This window comes from Sciurus carolinensis, chromosome 3, assembly GCF_902686445.1.
Source record: "Sciurus carolinensis chromosome 3, mSciCar1.2, whole genome shotgun sequence".
Lineage (NCBI taxonomy): Eukaryota > Metazoa > Chordata > Mammalia > Rodentia > Sciuridae > Sciurus > Sciurus carolinensis.
Genome location: NC_062215.1, coordinates 92,925,995 through 92,947,738, shown reverse-complemented (window position 1 = coordinate 92,947,738; position 21,744 = coordinate 92,925,995). Strand labels below are relative to the sequence as shown.

General features: G+C 31.8%; 1 protein-coding gene across 1 annotated transcript in view; it reads left to right on the top strand.

Moving 5' to 3' along the window:
* Lrp1b (LDL receptor related protein 1B) overlaps positions 1-21,744 on the top strand; it is a 1,852,169-nt gene that overhangs the window by 1,141,167 nt on the left and 689,258 nt on the right. The window contains 1 exon segment of the mRNA XM_047543195.1: positions 16,187-16,369. Coding sequence (XP_047399151.1) covers positions 16,187-16,369 — 183 coding nt within the window.

The window sequence follows — 21,744 nt, the reverse complement described above, 5'->3', positions numbered from 1 at the left end:
GTGAAATCCGTACCATACGGAAAATAAAATAACCAAGATTACTGTACATTGTCACTTTCATTCAGTCAACTGTTTGGTTTTGAAATGTTCTAAAGAAACTTTCATTTTTTCTTTATATCATGATAAAATATGTATAGCACAAAATTACTATCTTAACCATTTTGAATGTACATCAGTGTTACTAAGTATATTTAAAGTCCAGCAAGCATAGCTGCCCACCGATTATAGAACTGTTTTCATCTTGCAAAGCTGAAACCTCATCCATTAAACTGTTACCCCACATTCCTTCTTCTTTTCAACACCTGGAAACCACACTCTGCTTTCTATTTCTGTGCTTTAGGCTAAGTGCTTATTGTAAGCAGAATAAGTGTTGGCTTTTTATGACTGAAATATTTTACTTTTTATAATGATCAAAGATTTGGCAGTGTTGTAGCATTTGGAAATATTTCTTCCATTTTAAAGCTGATAGATAAATAAGAACTGCTATTTTTTTCTATACACATTATAACTTTCCTTGTCCCACAATTCCTGCCTTCTTCAACTGATTGTGTGTGTGGGTGTGTGTGTGTGTGTGAGTGACAAAATATTGCAATTTTTTTTTCTCATTTTCTTTTGTGTAAATATTATGGCTTCTTCCTTTTTGATTTTCATGGGAATTACACCGAACAGTCTAAAGTTATAAAATTCAAATTTGGATTTATATTGGTTAAACTTAATAACATACACACACTGTTTCTTTACATCTCTGTTCCACTGCTTTCAGTTTTAGATGTCATAGAATTGTCCCTTTTTAGTGTGTGTATCTAAAATGTAAACTAATTATTTTAAATATATTTGTCTTTTAAGTTATATATAAAACAAAATGTGCTTTTTAAACAACAGTTACAATAATATTAGCTTTTCAATCATTAATTATATTGCTAAAAATTATTAGTCTCTAAAATCCTCAAGAAACCAAAATACAGTTTTAGCCCACTACTAAAGTAATGTATAATCATTCACATGTTAACTTATGGATAACTGTTTTTCTTCATACAACTTTGAGTTACTGTCCAGTGCCCTTTCCTTTGAACCTGCAGGACTCCCTCAAGTATTTCTTGTCTAATATGAATGAACTCCCTTGGCCTTTTTTTTTTTTTTTTTTTTTTTTTTTAACCTAGGAAGGTCTTCATTTGTCCTTTATTTTGATAGGACAGTATTTTCAGATACAGAATCTTGGTTGACAACTTTTTTTTTCTTTTGTACATTTTATAGATCAGCCCACACTATCTACTGACTCCAAATTTCTAATGAAAAATCTGCTGATAATCTTGGTGAATATCTCTTATATATGATCAATCTATTCTCTCTTGCTCTGCTTTCAAGATGCTCTTTGGTTTTAGATTTTTGAAGTTTAATTATAATATATCTGGATTCAGGTTTTGGTGTGTTCCTTCTAGTTGGAATTGATTGAGGTTCTTGAATATGTATATTCATATCTTTCATCAGTTTAGAATATTTCCATGCATTATTTCTTCAAATAATCTTTCTTCCACCAATTCTCTTCTTCTAGAAAAACATTTGTTCATCTTAATGTTGCGCTTAAGTCCAATTTTCTGTTTGTTTGCTTGCTTATTTATGCATATTGTTTCTGTCAAAGATTAACATGAGAGGTAAAATGTCTCAGAATTTTTCTTAGTTTGTAATTTTCTCTGGGGCATCCATGGTATCTTTCTAATTTTCCCTGTATAAGTGGTTGTGATTAAATATACTAATTATTTTATTATTTTTTAATTTATCTTTTAATTTTTAGACTGTATTTTGATTCATTGTACACAAATGCGGTACATCATTTCATTTCTATGGTTCTACATGATGTAGATTCATACCATTCATGTAATCATACACATACATAGGGTAATGATGTGGACCATAAAAAGGAGAAGAGAAAAATGAAGATGTGTAAAAAGAAGAGTCAGTCATTTAAATCCACTGAAAATCACTTTAGCTGGAGGCAAAGGGATTTATAAACAATAGCAAAGGTAATAATATGAATGCCATTTCTTTGAATCTTTGAGATCAATGAAGACAATCAAAACACAGATTCTCCAATATTTGGAAGACAAGGTCCTTTTCACCAACTGTGGATTTTACAAGATGCTCCAGGAACACATATATGATTGTTTACCACGAGGCTGAGATTTGAAGAATTACTAGCTTCTATTATGCTGAAATTGACCAAAATTTACCATAAATCACCTTTCAAGTCTAGGAGTTCTGAGTTTTCAATAGACCATAAAATTTTAAAAAGTTACATCAGAAAGAATTTGCCAGGCAGTTCTCGTCTGACTGAGAACAAATATTTCTGCTGTTTCCTACTCCACAATTTTCCCAGAGTTCTCTTTCAATTTTATTTTTACTCAAACAATCAAAGAAAAAAACTGCTGTTAATTTCCAGGAACTAAATTGTTTTAATGATGAAGTAATGACTTTAAATTTTAGGGGGTTATGAATTATGCTAAGAATTCAGCAAAATGCATATACTCTTTTGTTCTAATGTTTTTTTATTACTCACTTTAAACAAAACAAGGGACTATTTCCTTACAAAATACAATGAAATGCCAATTTAAGCTGTTTAATTGTAGAGAAGTATAATATCTATTTTCAATGAAATATAAATTGTCTGGCTTAACTTTATTCTTTCACGGATTGATTTATTTTCTTTAGAAAATGTTAATACTGAGATATCAAAACAATGTTAATTATTAATGGATTTTATCCATAGGAAATCTCTTTTTGTTTTCCAGAACAAAATAGCTCTTCAAAGGTCATTTAAACCTTAATGCTGCAAACAACTTTTCATCAGGAGAAAGGAAAATTCAAGGATTTGTATTCAATTAGTAACAAAAAGCCTGTTTTGAAAATCTATAATGTTTCTTGTAATGTGCTTTTCAGGAAAATTAAAAAGAATCAGATAAATATAATATACAAAAATGAACTATTAAAAATGGTTCATAGAAAAAGGAAGAAACCAATTATCTTCATCTTTGCTATGCAGAAAGTAGGTAACAATGGGGTCATACTTGTTCCTACATAAATTTAGCTTCTGTATAAAGAGAACAATTATATCCCTTGACATCAAATAAATGTCTATTTTTTAAAAAATATAATTAGCAACTAAAATCAATAGGTAACAAAAGGCCTTTTTATAATGAAGACTCTCATTCTGTTGTCTTGATCTTTTAACAGAGTTAAGAAATAATAATGGAAAGAGTCAATTAATTTCCATTATATTTAAGTTGTAGTTTTCATTCTCACACTGTAGACAGGACAGACATGGATAAATTGCAAAATAATTAATTCACCTCTCAATAATTGAGTGATATGCCTGATTTTGTGAGATTAAAGATATTAGCAATGGTAATATTATCTTTTCCAAAAATAGTATTTAGATCCCTTCAGATTCTATTTAAACTGTCAGGACTTGTTTCCTTATTTACATGAAATGTTGACTGAATTTTCACTAAGATATTATCTTCTTGCACTATAATAGCCAGATTATTCCCTTTTTGTTAGAGCACTTATCTGAGGTGCAAGTTTCTATTTTTAAATAGATGGCTTTCCTAAGGAAAAATTATCATTATTTGCATCCATAGCTTTCCAGAAATAACTTTGGTGCTTAGAACCATTCATTTAAAGTATCAGAATTTATTTTGCATGGAATATTCACTGGTATTAGAAGTTTCATGACAGCATATTTATGTTATTTTTTAAAATGTATCCACATGTGAATAGGACATTCTCTGAATCACAATCAAAATTTAAAACAGTTTACAATAGAGGATGAAAAATTTTTTCTATGAAGGATCCAATAGGAAACATGTTAGTTCTTGCCTTTTGCAAATATCAGCACTGCTCTTTTATCCTGAAAGCAGTCAGAGGCAATATGTCAACAAATAAGAGTAGCTGTGTTCTAATAAAAATTTATTTATAAAAAGAGACTGTACTTGAATTGGTCTACAGATTGTAACTGAACTTTCATTGAGAATATAAGTAGACATAAATTCTGAAGTAACCATAATCTTGAATAACTCTATATTCATCTTTCACAGAATATCAAATATATACAGAAAAAAGAAAGGGCCAAAGTTAGAAAACATAAATCTTTAATAAATTTTAAATGGTATTTTTTGTAACACACACACACACGCTTTGAGTATTCTTCCTACTAACAGTGTCCTCCGTTATTTGTATCCAGTTAGATAGCATCATCTTTTCTTCAGTTTTCATTGTTGTTTGATGTTGTTTGTTCCAGTGAGTCTTTTCCTACTGTGCGGCATGCATATTGGTAAGCCAAAATGTAAATTCCTCATGTAAAATACAGACATCTTATTTTTCTACTTATTATCTTATATTTAACATACCCATTAAGATTATCGGTTAATTTAAACAATAAGGGGAAAATTAAACTCTCAATTACTTTCCACAGCTAATTCAATAGATTAATTCATTTTGTTCACTTATATTTAGATAATATGGGAGTTCATCACTCCCATGATAATTAGATTCTAAATTAAATGTTCACGATAGAGGATAGAGTCCAGATACCAAAATCTACCATTTGAATAAACTGAACCAGTGTTTTTAGTTTTTATTGTTGTTTTGTGGTACTGGGGATTGAACCCAGGTATGTTCTACCACTGAGCTACATTCCTAGTCATTTTTATTTTCATGTTGAGACAGGGTCTCCCTATGTTGGCCAAGTTGACCTTGAACTTGTGACCCCTTGCCTTAGCCTACTGGGTACCTGAAATTATAGGTGTGTACCACAGCACTCTGCAGAACCAATATTCTATGTAGACTCCATTTTAATTTACATTAACATTCTAGGGGGATATTTAGTACTCTGAATTGAAACTTATGTTTCAATATAGTTTTTGAGCACACATGTGTTAACACTAAAAATAATTTTATTTGCCCACAGGTATCCACACATTCTTTTTTTCATTCCCTTCTATGCAACTTTTCTTAATGACCCAAAAAGTAAACATGAAAATTTTAAATCTGTTGTTATTTTTCCTCCCACTAAATTTATCAAGTCACATATACTAATAAATGGTTTCAATGGTTCCATCCAACATTTTATTAGCATAATCTCATATGGTGGCTACACATGAGGGGTTAAAAGGAATTTGTTGGACTAAAAAGCAAAATAAGAAACCTTCCCTGGAAAGTGGATCCAATGAGATGAGGACAGATGATTTAAGAGGAATGACCCACACTTGTCTTTGTTGTTAGTTTATAGCAGAGATCACAGTAGCCTCCAAGAGTCAGAAGCAGCATCCCCTGAGAAATTTGTTCCACATAGAAGAGCACAGCAGTATACCCCTATCCACCCCAGTATAGTCTCCACTCAGCCCACGATCTGAGGTGTTTTAATGAGTACCAGCCTCTTGAAGATTTCTAGAAACCAGGGGAACCTAACTATATTAGGGGGAAATTAAGATACTCCTCAGGCAGGAACAGGAAAGGTTATGCCCACATTCTGTTTGCAAGTGAAATGAGGCTGTTGATATGCTGCAAGAGCAGTTTCTCAGTACTACCAGGTCTGAAGAATAATGTCTGGAGAAGAAATCTACAGCAAATAACTGCCATAGGTGGAGGAATTATTAATACATAATGATTCATTGAAAATCTAGGAAGGGCAAAGACTGACACATGATTATTATATGAAATGCAAGAAGCTTCTTGCACATGCAATATGTAGCGCCTTTTACTTTTAAGAGTACTGTGCAATGAATGGCAAGTTAAGGTATAAACTGTGTTAAAAAATAGAAAAGAATCTCTCCATTTGTCTTGCAATTTAAATAATCTATCATATTTGTAGCACCATTATTAGCTATTTTTTTCTGGGTGACTTTAACAATTCTTTGAACCAAAAATGTATTCTAGATAAAAAAAAAAAAATACACTTAGTAATAGATATATTTTTTGCAATTCTGATTTTCTTTCTTTTTTTTTAACTTCAGGAGGAAAATATTCTTTCTGTTTCTGTACAGTTGCTAGTCTTCCAACTGCAAATATTTAGTCACAGTGAATTCATTTAAATATTGGGATAGATTCCACCATCAGTTGCCACATTTCCTCCAGGGCTCTGTATTTATTTATTTATTAGATTTCCCAAATTCTACGCTTAGTTTAAATAGCTTCAGGGGGAAAGTACAATAAAATTGCATTAGTTAAAAATATAACCAGCCTCAGCAATATGAAAACTTAACAGTAAAACAGCATGAGTATATACATATAAACATAGTCATCGTTTTAGCACTCTGTTGGGAGAGCCTTATCACAAAGATTGATTGCGTGCCAAACCCTGAAGCTTAGGAAACTGGGACTCTGGGGAGCTACATAGACTGGGAACTCAGGTTGCAATGGTCATCACAGGCTCTTCAGAGGAATTTTGCTCTCCATCCAGAGGAAAATCAACAACTCTTAATAGAATCTGATTTCATTTGGCAAGAAATGTAAGAAGAAATAAAACTCTATGACTTTATTTTAATATTTTCTGGCAGATAAGGACAGCATTCCCAAAACTTCTTAACTTTAACACCACTCAAAACTAAAAAATACATTGAGAAATAGGTTTCAGGTATTTTAATTTTCTTATTTTTAAAAAATTGGTTCTTTTTGGTTATACATGACAGTAGAATCCATTTTTGCATAATTATGAAATCTTGGAATATATCGTGTTCTAATTCAGTTTCCAGGACTTCTTCCTCCCCTCTCTTCCTCATACCACCTCCTCCCTTTTATGCATAGTTATTTGTTTTAATTAATTTCTTCTGAATATACATGATGGTGAGATTCACTATGGTATATTCATAAATGTATATAGGAAAATTATGTCAGATTCATTCCACTGTAATTTAATCTATTGTGAGAGAATGAGAAGAAAAGACAGGAGTGAAAAAATATGAGAGTGTAAAGTGTGTGCGTGTGTGTGTGTGTACTAGTCTCACATCAGAGTGAACTTCAATTGTTCAAATAAATTAAATGTTTAATATGTATATGTGAGAATATATATATACATTATGCGAATTACTTATCTTTATATATACCTTTGTAAATTGAAAGTATCTTAGAGAATTTTTTTCCCTAGTAATCTAAAACATCAGAATCTAACTGAAAGTCTATGATTCCCAATTGCCTTCAGGTTTAAATCTAAATCATTTAGCATAAGACATACTGATTTTCAAGGTCTAGTCTGCTCATCTGTGTAACTTTCTTTCTCCCTTCCTCTGCTGACACACTACACATGATTTTATAAATAGAGCTAGTTTTACTAAGAAGATCTTACATTACTGTTTAATGTTTTTACTGCTTTGCTCTTCATCATGACCAGAAACTCTCTTCTTGCTTTTTGTTCTAAGAATGTCTCATAAAATCCCCAGGTACAGGTTGCTTTTCCTCTGTGTGTTCTCATGGTACTCTCTCCTACCATACCACTCTGATGGAGTTTTGCAACTGCAAGCATTTCTATTTGCCTGTATACCTATCATTCTATTCTTTTCAAAGGTAGGAACTCCACTTTCCATCTTGTACCTGCGTTCTAGCAAAAGTCATTCATCTGGTTTCTCTACTTCCACTCATGAATCCATTTTTCTCCACACAGCAAAGAAAATAATGTATATTGAATTATATCTCCATCAGTCCCCTTTAAAAATCTCCAAAAAATTGATGCCATTTAACTTCCCATAACAGTTAATATATAGCCCTACAAGATTCTGCCCTACCTACCTCTCATACCTATTTTCACCCACCCACTTCCATTCACTTCTTTCATTTTTCTGTGGAAATTAAAGTTTTTTTCTGCTTTAGGGTCTTTGCAGTTACTATTCCTTGTGTCTAGTATGCTCCTTGTCTTAATTTCTTCCATGACTATCTATGTCTCATCACTTTGGACTCAAATGTCAGCTTCTATAATCACCCTTTTCAATATGTGCCCTATATCCAAGTCACTCTTTATGGCAATGATCAATGACTCTCACAATATATTCCTAATTAACTCCTCTTCTGTCACATGTTAAGACTTCTTTCTGGGACTTTTGTGGTTGGAGGGGAGCAATGTTTTAGGACTCTACTCCATGTTATTGGGTTTTTCCAATGAATTTTGATCAGAAATAACATGTGTTCTTTTCAAGCTTGACATGAGACCATACAGAACCCTTTTTTCCCTCTTTTCTGATAACCATAATCTTGTAAGATGATCATCCATCAATCATCTTAGGAATTTGAATGACTGTGATGAGGATATCTAGCCCCTAATTCATAATGGATACATAATAACAGTCACAATTAAGTGATTTCTGGTTTGAAATAAGGAAATGGTTCACTTGCCTGTTACCACAGTGCTCCTGCAACATTTTTTTCTTAAGTAGTTATTTATTAAATGTCTTCATACTTCCTCTGCTCTCATGTAAGATTTGTGAGACCAGTAATACCTCTGCCTTGACATCTGCTTGAGGCTAGTGCCTGGAAGGATGCCTAGCAGGTTACAATAAGTATATATTGAAAGAACAAATAAAAGGAACCATTCAGACCAGTATTCTGATTTTAAAGATAATAAAATTAATTTTGTAGCTCTCAAATCACTGACTAGATCATGGATATCATCATCTAAATGTCCTGATTGGCATCCAGTTGTAGGAACAAACCTGAGAAGACTAGATGCCCTTATGGAACTTGCAATTAATTGATCTTTTAATAAAAATAAATAAATTTTACTGTTACCTTACAACAAAATAAAATAAATGTTAAATTTTATTAGAAAGAAATAGGTTGAACAGCAGTAGTTTATATGTAAAAATTAAATGGGTTCCATAGTCTTCTTGATTATTAAATGAGCTCATTATATTTTCATTCATGAACCTGGAAAAGAAAAAAGTGTTTCAAGAAGTTAATGATGGTATAATGATAAAGACTACAGGATCTGAAATTAATTGTGTGGTTTCAAATCACATGTCTGCTACTTATCAACTCTATGACTATTGGAAAATTGATTTAATAGTATCTGATTCTATAAAATGAGATAGTCTCAACAAGTCTTTTTTGTTGTTGTTTATTTTTAATCAAAATCAACAAATAGGGATAGTTTGAGTTCTTCTTTTCCTATTCGTATCCCTTTAATTTCTTTGGTCTGTCTAATTGCTCTGGCTAGAGTTTCAAGGACGATATTGAATAGAAGTGGTGAAAGAGGGCATCCCTGCCTTGTTGCAGTTTTTAGGGGGAATGCTTTCAGTTTTTCACCATTTAGAATGATATTAGCCATGGGCTTAGCATAGATGGCCTTTACAATGTTAAGGAATGTTCCCACTATCCCTATTTTTTCTAGTGTTTTGAGCATGAAGGGGTGCTGTATTTTATCAAATGCTTTTTCTGCATCTATTGAAATAATCATGTGATTCTTGATTTTAAGTCTATTGATATGGTGAATTACATTTATTGATTTCCTGATGTTGAACCAACCTTGCATCCCTGGGATAAAACCCACTTGATCATGGTGCACTATCTTTTTAATATGTTTTTGTATGCGATTTGCTAAAATTTTGTTGAGAATTTTTGCGTCGATGTTCATTAAGGATATTGGTGTGAAATTTTCTTTCCTCAATGTGTCTCTGTCTGGTTTAGGTATCAGGGAGCAGATGGGTGATCTCTTTTTCCTTGTGAGATATACAGAATAGGAGATAAACACTCAGGGACATGTGAGGTTTTGGCATTCTTTTTGGAGTTTACCTTGAAAATCAAATAGTGCTTTGAATATACTATACAGGGGAAAGAATATGTATCAACTCAAAGCATCACATATAATTTCTATAATTTCATGAACACTGTACTATCTATTCATGAAGTTCTTGAATCTAATAAGAGATCCAATCCTAGAAAACAACACTACACACTTTTATTCTGAGGAAGTTGGTCTTAATCAAAATTATTTAAATTAATGAAGGAAGACAGGAAGAAAATCCAGCTTGGGAAAAACAAGTAACCAGGAACAGAATTTATACATTAGTAGCATGTTTGTGAGCATGTGTGTGGAAAGTTTCTTTGCTTAGATCTGGATGTTATTAATGACAGAATGTGAGTTTCTCCTCCAGGCTGTATTCTTGTTTTAAACTTATTGCAGTTTGATTGTTTGTGGTGGTTCTTAATAGGTGTTATACCAACCTATAGGGATCTGGACATGAGTAAACTAACAGAAAGAAGAAACCAAATCTCCAGAGAAGTGTCACGTTCTCATTCAAGTTTTAAAGTAAATATTTATTTGGAATAAAAAAATGAAAGAATGGGTTTACTTATGAAGCATAAATAAATAAATAAAAGGAAGCAAAACAAGGGAAATGCAAATGAAGGTTAAAAAAATAAAAAAAAAAAAACAATAGCAGTATTTTCTCTTCTTTGACTCTCCAAAGACTGCTTTGATCTTTCTGATCACAGCTAACTCTCAGTTGTCAATAACATTGAACTAAAAGAGGAGGGTTCTAGATAATAAACTTGCCACAGTTCTAAATCTGCTGTAAATACCTGTATTTCCTTGAGCAAATATTTATAACTTCTGCTCCTTAATCTTAAATTTACAATATCAGAAGGTAGGACTTATTCTATTAAAAATATCATATTTGCCTTATTGATAACAGGTATAAGCTTACAAGCTGCTTTGTTTACCATAAAGCTCATCAAAATATTTTGACTTCAAGAGCAAACAGATTCTACTTTTCTTTCACTTTCTGGAAAAGCAAATTCTCTGTTTCCTTGTATTCATTTCAGTTGTCTAAACATCACACTGTGCTCAATGCCTTAATCCCTCAAATAAAAAAAAATAAAATCCAAAAAAAATAAATAAATAAAGCCAGTCTTTCTCTAGAAGCAGAAACTTCTGCATATCTCCTCCTGAATCAGGTTACTTTGCCTATGGTTATAAGTTTTATGTGATCTTTCTCTTGAGAATTTGTCATTTTTGTCATTGAGTTAATGGTAATAGGATCTAAAATAACTAGCTTTTGGCAACCCAGCCAAAATATGTTTGAAAGAGTCAAAACATTGTACTTATAATAATGAGTTAAACATGAAATTCCCTCCATCTTTTTGACCTTTTTGAGGCAACAGAGCCCCTAAAGAAATAAAAGATAAGGAGAGTAATGGAAATATACTATAGAAATTAATACATACTATTTAACTTTGTTGAAGTTAAGAAATCATTTCCCAAATTCGGTAAATTTTAAAATAAATGTGCTATTTCTTCTCAAAATTTCTTACTTATCACTCTTATGTTGATTTGTTTACTTATTTCTCTGATCATTTCTAGAAATAATACAGACTCTTGCCATGAAAGATTAAGGTTATAAGAGGAGACTTTACAAAGGCAGGTTAAAGATTCATAAATATATCTGAGTTATAGATTGGTTCAAACAAATTCATACAATCAAAAAAAGTCAACAAATTTGGTTCTAAGAGCTAAAAAGTCATTGCAAAGAAGCATAATTTGTTTCAGGATTATTCACAAATTTCCATGAAAAGAATTCATAAGAAGAAACATCTGTTTGTGTAAGATAGTAAAAATAGTATTAATATTGAGGCAAGAGTAAATTAAGATTTTTTTAATGGCTTCTTAGAAGCAAAATTCAAAAACAAAAGATGTCATTTCCCAACCCCAATCCACCAAAGAAAAAAGTCCACAAGGGATAAAAGCAATAGATTTGAGTAGTCTCATTTAAAAAATATTTAAGAAGAAGAAAATGATATAATGTTCAAGTTAAGAAAAAAAAAGGTATATATGTTCTCTTTTATAATCAGGAACTGCTAATATAATTCAGTTTGCTACCAATAAAGCTGGTAGCAGTCAGTACCCTGCAAGGGTGCCATCCCAAAACTTGTCGTATTTTTCAAGGTATTGGAGAATCTTGATTTTTATAAGAAAGTATCAAATTTTCGAAAGGCCAATAGTTTGTTTGCCAAATTAAACATAGTGAGGGACAGATTCAATAAGTGAGCTGCCAGTCTTCAACCCTTATTTTAGGGAATGTACAAAAATCAATAGATGATATCTTCTATTCTTTATTAAATATTTGGAATCACTGAGTGACAATTACCTGAAATACAACTTTTGTATGTTATTGGTTGAACTCATACTATAGGATATAAAATTCAGCTATGTCAAGGTTTGTTTTGTTCTATTTTCAAGACAAGTTAAGCAGTACGAGAAAAAACAAGACAAAACAAAACAAAACAAAAAACAAAAAAAAAGGTCATTCCACTACTGCCTAGAGCTTACTATCCTCACCATAGAACTTCCTTAAAAGTCAATTGGCCTTGAAGGCCATTTGACATATTCTGTCTTCTTCCTGAATGCTGAAGATGCATAGATTTTTAAGTTATGTCCTTGGTTTAAAGCCTTTAAAATATCTTGTTTGTGAAAACATTCCCAAAACTAATTCTTTACTACTGTAGTAGTTAACCCAATTTCTGCATAATACTCTGCAAATACTAATTAAATGTGATGGGAAATTGCTGTATCACATTGCACGTATGTTTTCCATTTGTACACAGACTTGTCCACATTTATTTATTGCATATGAGCACATCAAGTATTTTGTTTAACCATTACAATAATATTTCCAACTTATATATCCAAAATTGTTTGGAAGACTAGGAAATAAGAAAAAGAAAGTCCTTTTTTGGGAAGGTGCTTCAAAACTAGCCAAAACTCAATTCTTCCTATATATTATAAATTAGGTGTGATAATGTACAAGTTTGTAGTAGTGGTTGCTTTTGAAAATTCACTAAAGAAAGAAATTAAAGAAAACCTTAGAAGATGGAAAGATCTCCCATGTTCTTGGATAGGAAGAATTAATATTGTCAAAATGGCCATACTACCAAAAGTGCTATACAGATTCAATGCAATTCCAATTAAAATCCCAATGATATACCTTACAGAAATAGAGCAAGCAATTATGAAATTCATCTGGAAGAATAAAAAACCCAGAATAGCTAAAGCAATCCTTGGCAGAAAGAGTGAAGCAGGGGGTATCGCAATACCAGATCTTCAACTCTACTACAAAGCAATAGTAACAAAAACGGCATGGTATTGGTACCAAAATAGACAGGTAGATCAATGGTACAGAATAGAGGACATGGACACAAACCCAAATAAATACAATTTTCTCATACTAGACAAAGGGGCCAAAAATATGCAATGGAGAAAAGATAGCCTCTTCAACAAATGGTGCTGGGAGAATTGGAAATCCATATGCAACAGAATGAAACTAAACCTATATCTCTCACCATGCACGAAACTAAACTCGAAATGGATTACGGATCTCGGAATCAGACCAGAGACCTTGCATCTTATAGAAGAAAAAGTAGGTCCAGAGCTTCAACATGTCGGCTTAGGACCAGACTTCCTCAACAGGACTCCCATAGCACAAGAAATAAAAGCAAGAATTAATAACTGGGATAGATTCAAACTAAAAAGCTTTCTCTCAGCAAAGGAAACTATCAGCAATGCGAAGAGAGAGCCTACAGAGTGGGAGAAAATCTTTGCCAATCATACTTCAGATAGAGCACTAATCTCCAGAATCTATAAAGAACTCAAAAAACTCTACACCAAGAATGTAAATAATCCAATTGACAAATGGGCTAAAGAAATGAATAGACACTTCACGGAAGAAGATCTACAAGCAATCAACAAACATATGGAAAAATGTTCAACATCTCTAGTAATAAGATAAATGCAAATCAAAACCACCCTAAGATTCCATCTCACCCCAATTAGAATGGCAATTATCAAGAATACAAGCAACAACAGGTGTTGGCGAGGATGTGGGGAGAAAGGTACACTCTTACATTGCTGGTGGGGCTGCAATTTAGTGCAGCCACTCTGGAAAGCAGTGTGGAGATTCCTTAGAAAACTTGGAATGGAACCACCATTTGACCCAGCTATCCCACTCCTTGGCCTATACCCAAAGGACTTAAAATCAGCATATTACAGAGATACAGCCACATCAATGTTCATAGCTGCTCAGTTCACAATAGCCAGATTGTGGAACCAACCTAGATGTCCTTCAATTGATGAATGGATAAAGAAAATGTGGTATATATATACAATGGAATATTACTCAGCCATAAAGAATGATAAAATTATGGCATTCGCAGGCAAATGGATGAAACTGGAGAATATCATGCTAAGTGAGATAAGCCAATCTCAAAAAACCAAAGGAAGAATGATATCGCTAATAAGTGGATGATGACACATAATGGGGGGTGGGAAGGGTTAGTGTTGGGGTTGGAGTTGGGTTTAGGGAGGGGGGCAGGAATGGAGGAAGGAAGGACTGTATAGATGGAGGGGAGGGGTGGGAGGGGAGGGGGAGAAGGGAAAAAATGGCAGAATGAATCAAACAACATTACCCTATGTAAATTTATGATTACACAAATGGTATGCCTTTACGCCATGTACAGACAGAGAAACAACATGTATCCCATTTGTTTACAATAAAAAAAAAAGAAAATTCATCATGTAGATTTTTTTTGTGAATTTAAGCTCCTATTATTTACTAACATAGCATCTTCATCCTTGCTTCAGTAAGGATGCATTTTCTTGATTACTATTAAAGTATTACTGCTCTAGGAATACTTGGGAAGCAGAGTCAAGTCTGTCATGTTTGTCTTTATTTTAACCTGGAAGATTATATTTGAAAATCTTTAATTAAAGAGAAAATTTCATCAAGAACTGAGCTATTTATATTTCCAGAAAATAACACCAACAGTTTTTGTGTTTGTTTGTTTTACAGTGCTCACACATACTAGGCAAGTGCTCTACCACTGACCTCATCCCCAGACTTTTTCTAAAATTTAATTTCTGACAGGATCTTGCTAAATTGTCAATGCTGGGATCAAACTGGCAATCCTTCTGCCTCAGGATACTGTCCCTGGGATTATAGGCATGCACTCACCAGCACTCAGCAAAACGTTGTAGTTAAAACAATCCTTTACAAATATTTGATTTAATTCTCACAATATAACACTGAAAGTTTGTCCATCTTCCAGTAGAATAAATGAAGATCTTAAAAGATTATATAGCTGCTTTGGTTAGGTCAGTGTTTTTATTAGCTTTGAATTTAAGTGAGTCTCATTTTAAATCATTACTATAGGTCTCTACCAACCAGCACATTAAACAATGAATAACTTATATGAACCTACTTCAAATTTTTCTTATAGATACATATATTAATTATTGATATGGATAAATTATAGATTAATTACTATGTATTCCTGAACAAGATATTTACAATTAGTGTATTACATTGAAACTTGAGTATAAATGTACACTAATATCTTTGTTTCATAATGGTACTTGGAAATATTTAATATGTCTCATGATAATGTATATTACAAACTTTAATATATTGCTGATTACAGTCATAATCTTTAATTATTATACGTAAAGCATGTGTAGTACAACAATTTGCAGGTTTTGGACAATAGTGTTATTGTATTGATGAAATAGTAATAAATAATCAAGTTTGAATGTATAATGTCTCATTACATTCCCGTGTCTTAGTGTCTATTCTGATTCTAGACTTAAAATCTTACATTCCGAGGAAATTGTATTTATTGTTTTTTATATAAATTGTGTTTACTGGGTTTTTTGTTTCTTTCTTTGTTTCTTTTTCAAATTTTTATATTTTATTCTTCAAAGATTTTGTAAGAAAGTACTTTTTTTTTTCAGTGTTTTACCTCTTAGGAATTTGACAATTACCCAAGAAGTGTCAAAAAAAAAAAAAAAAATCAACCAGTCTCATCATTAGGAGTATAATATTAGGTTGTATGTACCTTAGAGAAAAACTCTTCACAGATCTCATTCTTACAACACTAATTAGAATCACAACAAAATATTCATGTATTATCATACTTTCTCTTTCTTAATTTCATATAGTATTTGCCAGAATTCTTTGAGAGATAAGATGCTTTTCTCTAATTTTTAATGCTTCAAAATGATTTTGAAAATGCTATAGTATTATGACTATGAACTAAATAACATATAGATTATCTCTAGCATAATAATGCCCAAAGAAAGAAAAATGTGAAAAAATTATCTTAAAATAATTTCTCTCCTGTCTTGCCTCTTCTTTTCTCTCCTTCATTTCAAATCAAGAGATTCGTGCTCCTGCTGGCTGCAATGGGAATCACTTCCAGTGCCATCCTGATGGAAATTGCATTCCTGATCTGTGGCGCTGTGATGGAGAAAAAGATTGTGAAGATGGTAGTGATGAAAAAGGCTGCAACGGCACCATACGGGTGTGTGATCACAAAACCAAGTTCTCCTGTCGGAATACAGGTGAGCAGAACGTGACTTTTTCAACTTCCATTGCATTCCCTAAATGCAGAATCCTTTGTGCTCCTCTACAGTCTGTTTCTCAACTTTGTAAAATGCATTCTTATGTTTCTAGTAGGTCTGCTCACATTCTATATCTAACTATGGTTATAGCCATTATCTATCGAGCAGTATTATTAGTCTGCAGAGTTCTATGAGTTTTCTCTTTATGAACTCAGGAGGCAAAGAGTTCTTAATATGCTCCAATTCACAATGCTGGCATGGCACAACTGAGATTTGAAACCAACCAATTTGGATTCAGTCTCAAATTTCAGATGCAAGAAAGAGACAAGTGTGCTAATCCCATAAGCAGCGTTTCTCTTTTTGTAGATAAGGTTCACTTTTAAGTTTAAATGAAAATGACCAGAAAGAAAAGGCAGAATTATATATATGTTTATTTGAACTAGTTTCCTAAACTTATTGAGCTGTTACTTAATTCCATTATGATTCAGCTGTTGGTTGCCCTTCATATCTTTGACTTAAGAGTCATAGATAATTATTACTTTTTACAAAGGTATTATATCATGACTTTTGTTTTCCTACAAATACTGAGTTCTACCTGACAAACTTATTTTCCTTTCTATATCAGATTATGAGGTGAAGGTTAGCAAACAAACAGAATGCAATGAACTGTTGTAGTACAACTTGAGAAATGGTTGGTATAATTCCAATGACACAGGCAAAGAATTTTCAATAAACTTAAGGAAATATTCTTGGTTCATCTCTGGAATTTATCTTTAATGTGAATTGCTTTTGAATTGATTAATCATGAGCTCTTAGTGATTCTTCTTGCTCTCCATTCCAATTAATGGGTAGAGAGAAAAAGCTATGAGTAAGCAAACACTATGGAAACCACATGGCCAATGTGAATTTAAAGATACAAAAAGGCATCATGTTTCTTTACCTAAACAAACTTCTTGGTTACACTGAAGAATTTAAATAAAAACCAAAGGGTAGATATAAACTAGGATAGATCTACATGAATAAATACTTCTGAGGCCCATTCCTAATGAGGGAACTGTGTGTCCAAATCATTTTTCAAACTTGTTACTACCTTCAATAGTTACATAAAAGTTCTTTATTTGGGGAATATTATTTTTAAAATGTGATTTTCAGTATAGAAATTATCTTTTTGAATATCTATTAGTTAAAATCAATAGATAAGTTATTGTTAAATTAATAAATTCTTGACTGCCTAAACAATTTTGTATTCAATAGACTAATTCTAATTCCAAAGAGCCAGTTATTCAACTCAGATTGACATAATTCAAAGCATATATTTTCTTCCATTATGATTTCTATCCTTTGCCCAATTAGTCTAATGTTGAAACAAAGCAAAGAACTGTCTTCAATATATATGTATTAATAAGAAACTGGCAAAACTATGTTAAAACAAATTGACATATAAATTGACATGGAAATTTTGATTAATTAATTGCATATGCTAAAAATGTCTGGCAAATTTAGATGTAAGTCATAAAATCAGGTTGCAATTTTTTTATGAGTAAGTATAGAAAGCTTCCAAAATAATGGTTACCAGAAGACAGGGATGAGGGGTGTGAGAGTTGAGAGAGAACAGGTAGTATTTACAGAGGTACAGTTGGCCATGAGGAATAACTTCTAACATTCTCTGTATTGTGGCACAGTAGGGTAACTATAGTTTCCAGTCGACTGTATGTTTCAAAATAGCTGTTAAGTGATCACAAAACAAAAAAATGATAAATATTTGAATAATGGATTCATCAATTACCCTAATCTGATCATTATACATTGTATACATGTATTGAAATATCATACCATATCTCATAAATGATGTACAATTATATTGTGTCAATTAAAAAAATATATGGAGAGAGAGCTTCATAGCAGCATATACTTTAAGAACTATGATATCAGTAAAAACTTGTTTGAACTTTCTATACCTAGAAAATATTCAGCGAAAATGTAAATAATAAATGAGTATTAAGAAAACAATAGATAATTTCGAGTGTGCAATGAATAATCTTTATTGATTTTTGAAACAAAATCAGACAAATTCTTCTGAATATGACTCAAAGATTAAACTGTAGTATACTGAGGATGGCTAGCTATCTTTGGAAAACTGGATTCTTAAGATACTTACATGTGTTGACTTAGGATTTATATTGTACATTTAACAATATTATTAATAAAACAAAATTCCTATACCAAGTAAACCAAAATTTAATGTAAAAAAACACAATTATGATACAACTGATATTTCAGTTTAAAAGAAAAATATAAAAGGTATTAATTTTACCAATCCATTTGTTTCTAGTTAATCCATAGTTTAGATATAGTAAATCACAATTTTACCAAACTTTAAAAGAATCATAATGCTCAATTACATATTCATATTTATGATAGACATTTGTGAATATTGGCAACATTTAAGTAAATCACAGACATAAGCTTTAAATATATATGCATCTGTAGTACTTTTGATATTTTTTCATTTATGTTAATTAAGGGACTAGGGATGTAGCTTGGTTGGTAGAGTGTTTGCCTCCCAAGCACAAGGCCCTGGGTTCAAATCCCCAGTACCTCACAAAAAAAAAAAAAAAGCAACACATTTATGTTAATTAAATTACCAGGTAAAAGATCTTTAAATTACTCAAGATGTTCAATCTAGAGTTCAGGTTTATTTTCAACGATGTATTAAATGCTACCTTGGACATGTAAAAGTTTCCAAAGTAATAAAATTACATTTGTTAGTTAGAATGGTTTTTCTTTTATACATAAATTGCTATCTCTTAATTAGTGTTCAAATACAGGCACATTAGTAAGTTTTGTATTAGTATAAAAAAGAGCATGAGAGTTAAATTAAAATACAACACAACTGTTAACATTTAAGGACTTCTAATCTCAAAGGAGCTATCTGACCAGGAAGTGTACTCTACTACATCTGGTCTCTCATACCCCAGACCTATAAATAGCACTTATATTATAAATGAGGAGTCAGGGGAGAGAGTTTCAAGTCTACCCCTCATGGAAAAGAAACTCAGGATGCCATTCTTCAAATTAAAAGAAGAAGGAAATGTTTGATAATGTAATGTCAAGGATATAGGGAAAATTGGCCCTTCAGGTGTTGAAGGAATGTTAATTTGACCCTGCATTTCCAGTTACAGAAATTTATGTAGGGAAGATCAGAAATATATGAAATTATATATGCACAAATATATTCAGTGAAGTTTTTTTTTTGTTTTTGATAGCAAAAAATTTGAACAATGCATTGCCTTTTGGTAAGGGAACTACTTAAAAGTTATAGTGTAGTCATACAATGAATTACTCCAATGTCATTTAGAAGGAATAAAAAAGGAATGCATTTAAAATTAAGACTTTATGTTCACACTTTGAAACCTTTCTCTACTGCTGAAACACATGTAAGTGATACATGTTGCAAGAGAAAATGAGAAGACATGCTGATTTACTACTCTGAGAAATACAAATAAAAGAGAATATAGAATGCTGAGCTGTGCATTCAATATTGTCATAGCCATCCATCCATCTGTCTGTCTGTCTGTCTATGTATCTCAGCTGCTACTGACAAATTACCTAACTGAAGTCTTGTACCTAAAGAGATGGTGGGACACAGGCATTGGAATTCAGACAAGCAAGCCTCTGTCTGATGTAAAGATCAAATGTGATAAAAATCCTATATTGTTTTGGGATACAATCCTACAAAAAACAAACATAAGATGTATTTCTGAACCAAGAATGCTAGAAATAATGGGGTAGGCTGAAGTGTAAGCAGTGAAACCTGTAGACAAGAACAAGTAAATGTGTAAAGAGAAAAATAAAAGTTCTCAGGCAAAATGAGATTTTGAACCAAAATTCTAAAACTTATGAAGGAAGCTATCTCTAAGGAAATCAGTTCTCAAAACACTAATTGCAAAATGAATTACTCATGATTGAATGAAAATGAAATACACGTCTAAAAATTTTAGACTAATTATGTTGAGATCATGGAAGAAAAAACAAAGAAAATAATACATATGACATATATATGAAAATTATAATTATGCTGTCATATTACATATTGTACATATTATAATATAGCCATTATCATTATAATATATAATATGACGAGCAGAATAATTGCAGTTGAAAAAGGTGACAAGACAATCTTAGTTCAGGCTGCTACAATAAATTACCATAAACTGGGTGACTTAAATAACATTTATTTTTCACAGTGCAGGAGGCTGGGAATTTCCAAGGTGGAGGCTCCAGCAGATTAATTGTATGGTTAGGGCACTGTTCTGGGTTTGCAAAGATCATTCTTCTCATTGCACAAGATATCCACCTTCATGACCTAAGCCAGTTTCCCCTTTTCTAATACAAATACACAGGGGTTAAAATTTAAATATGAATTTTCTGGAACACAAAAATTCAGTTCATAACACCCATAATGAGAAAAATGCAACTCAAAACTATAATGGCATCACATTTTATTCCATATTAGCTGGGTGATCTCTAACAAACTGAATAATATCTGTGTCAATGAGAGTAGATGAAGCAGACACTTTAGGTTAGGAGATACTGGTAAACCTTTAGGGGAGGCCACTTAGAAGTATGTATCAATCGATATTTAAAATGTGCTTACTATTTTACTAGCAATTCTACCTCCAAGAATTTATTAAATAAACATGCATTTGAGAAACAAGATGTATAAAAATATATAATTACAAAATATTTAATTTACAGTGCTCTAAGTAATGTGTTTAATATGCTTAAGTCAATGCATATAGAAACTGAGCAAATTCACACACAAAATATTTGAGATTTGTCCTTATGTTAGGTTTCAAAGAAGCCTTAAAATTTTTCAGCAGTTGAAATTTACAGAAAGCATTCTACAGGCACAGAACTCAAACTAGAAATTGGCATCAAAACAATTTACAAAACATGCATTTAGAAACTCAAAATCATACTTTGAGTTAATGAATAGGTTAATAAAGAAATCATAATACATATTTGTAAATATTTAGAATCACATAAAATGGGAAGTATTACACAGCAAAATATCTGGAATGATGTTTTTTTAAAGCACAAACTTTATTTTTTATAGCAGTTTTAAGTTACCAGCAAAATGTGAGCAAAAACTACAGAGAATTCCTGTATATCCTGGGCAATTGTCTCATTTCCAGTTTCTCTCAATATCAATATCCCGTACCAGAGTGGTATACTTGTTACAATGAGTGAACCTACATCTACATATCACATTATCTAAAGTCCAAGTTTTTGTTCTATATCTCCTACAGATTATGGAAAATATATAATGATATGTGTTTACTATTAAGATATCATGAAGAATAGTATTAACT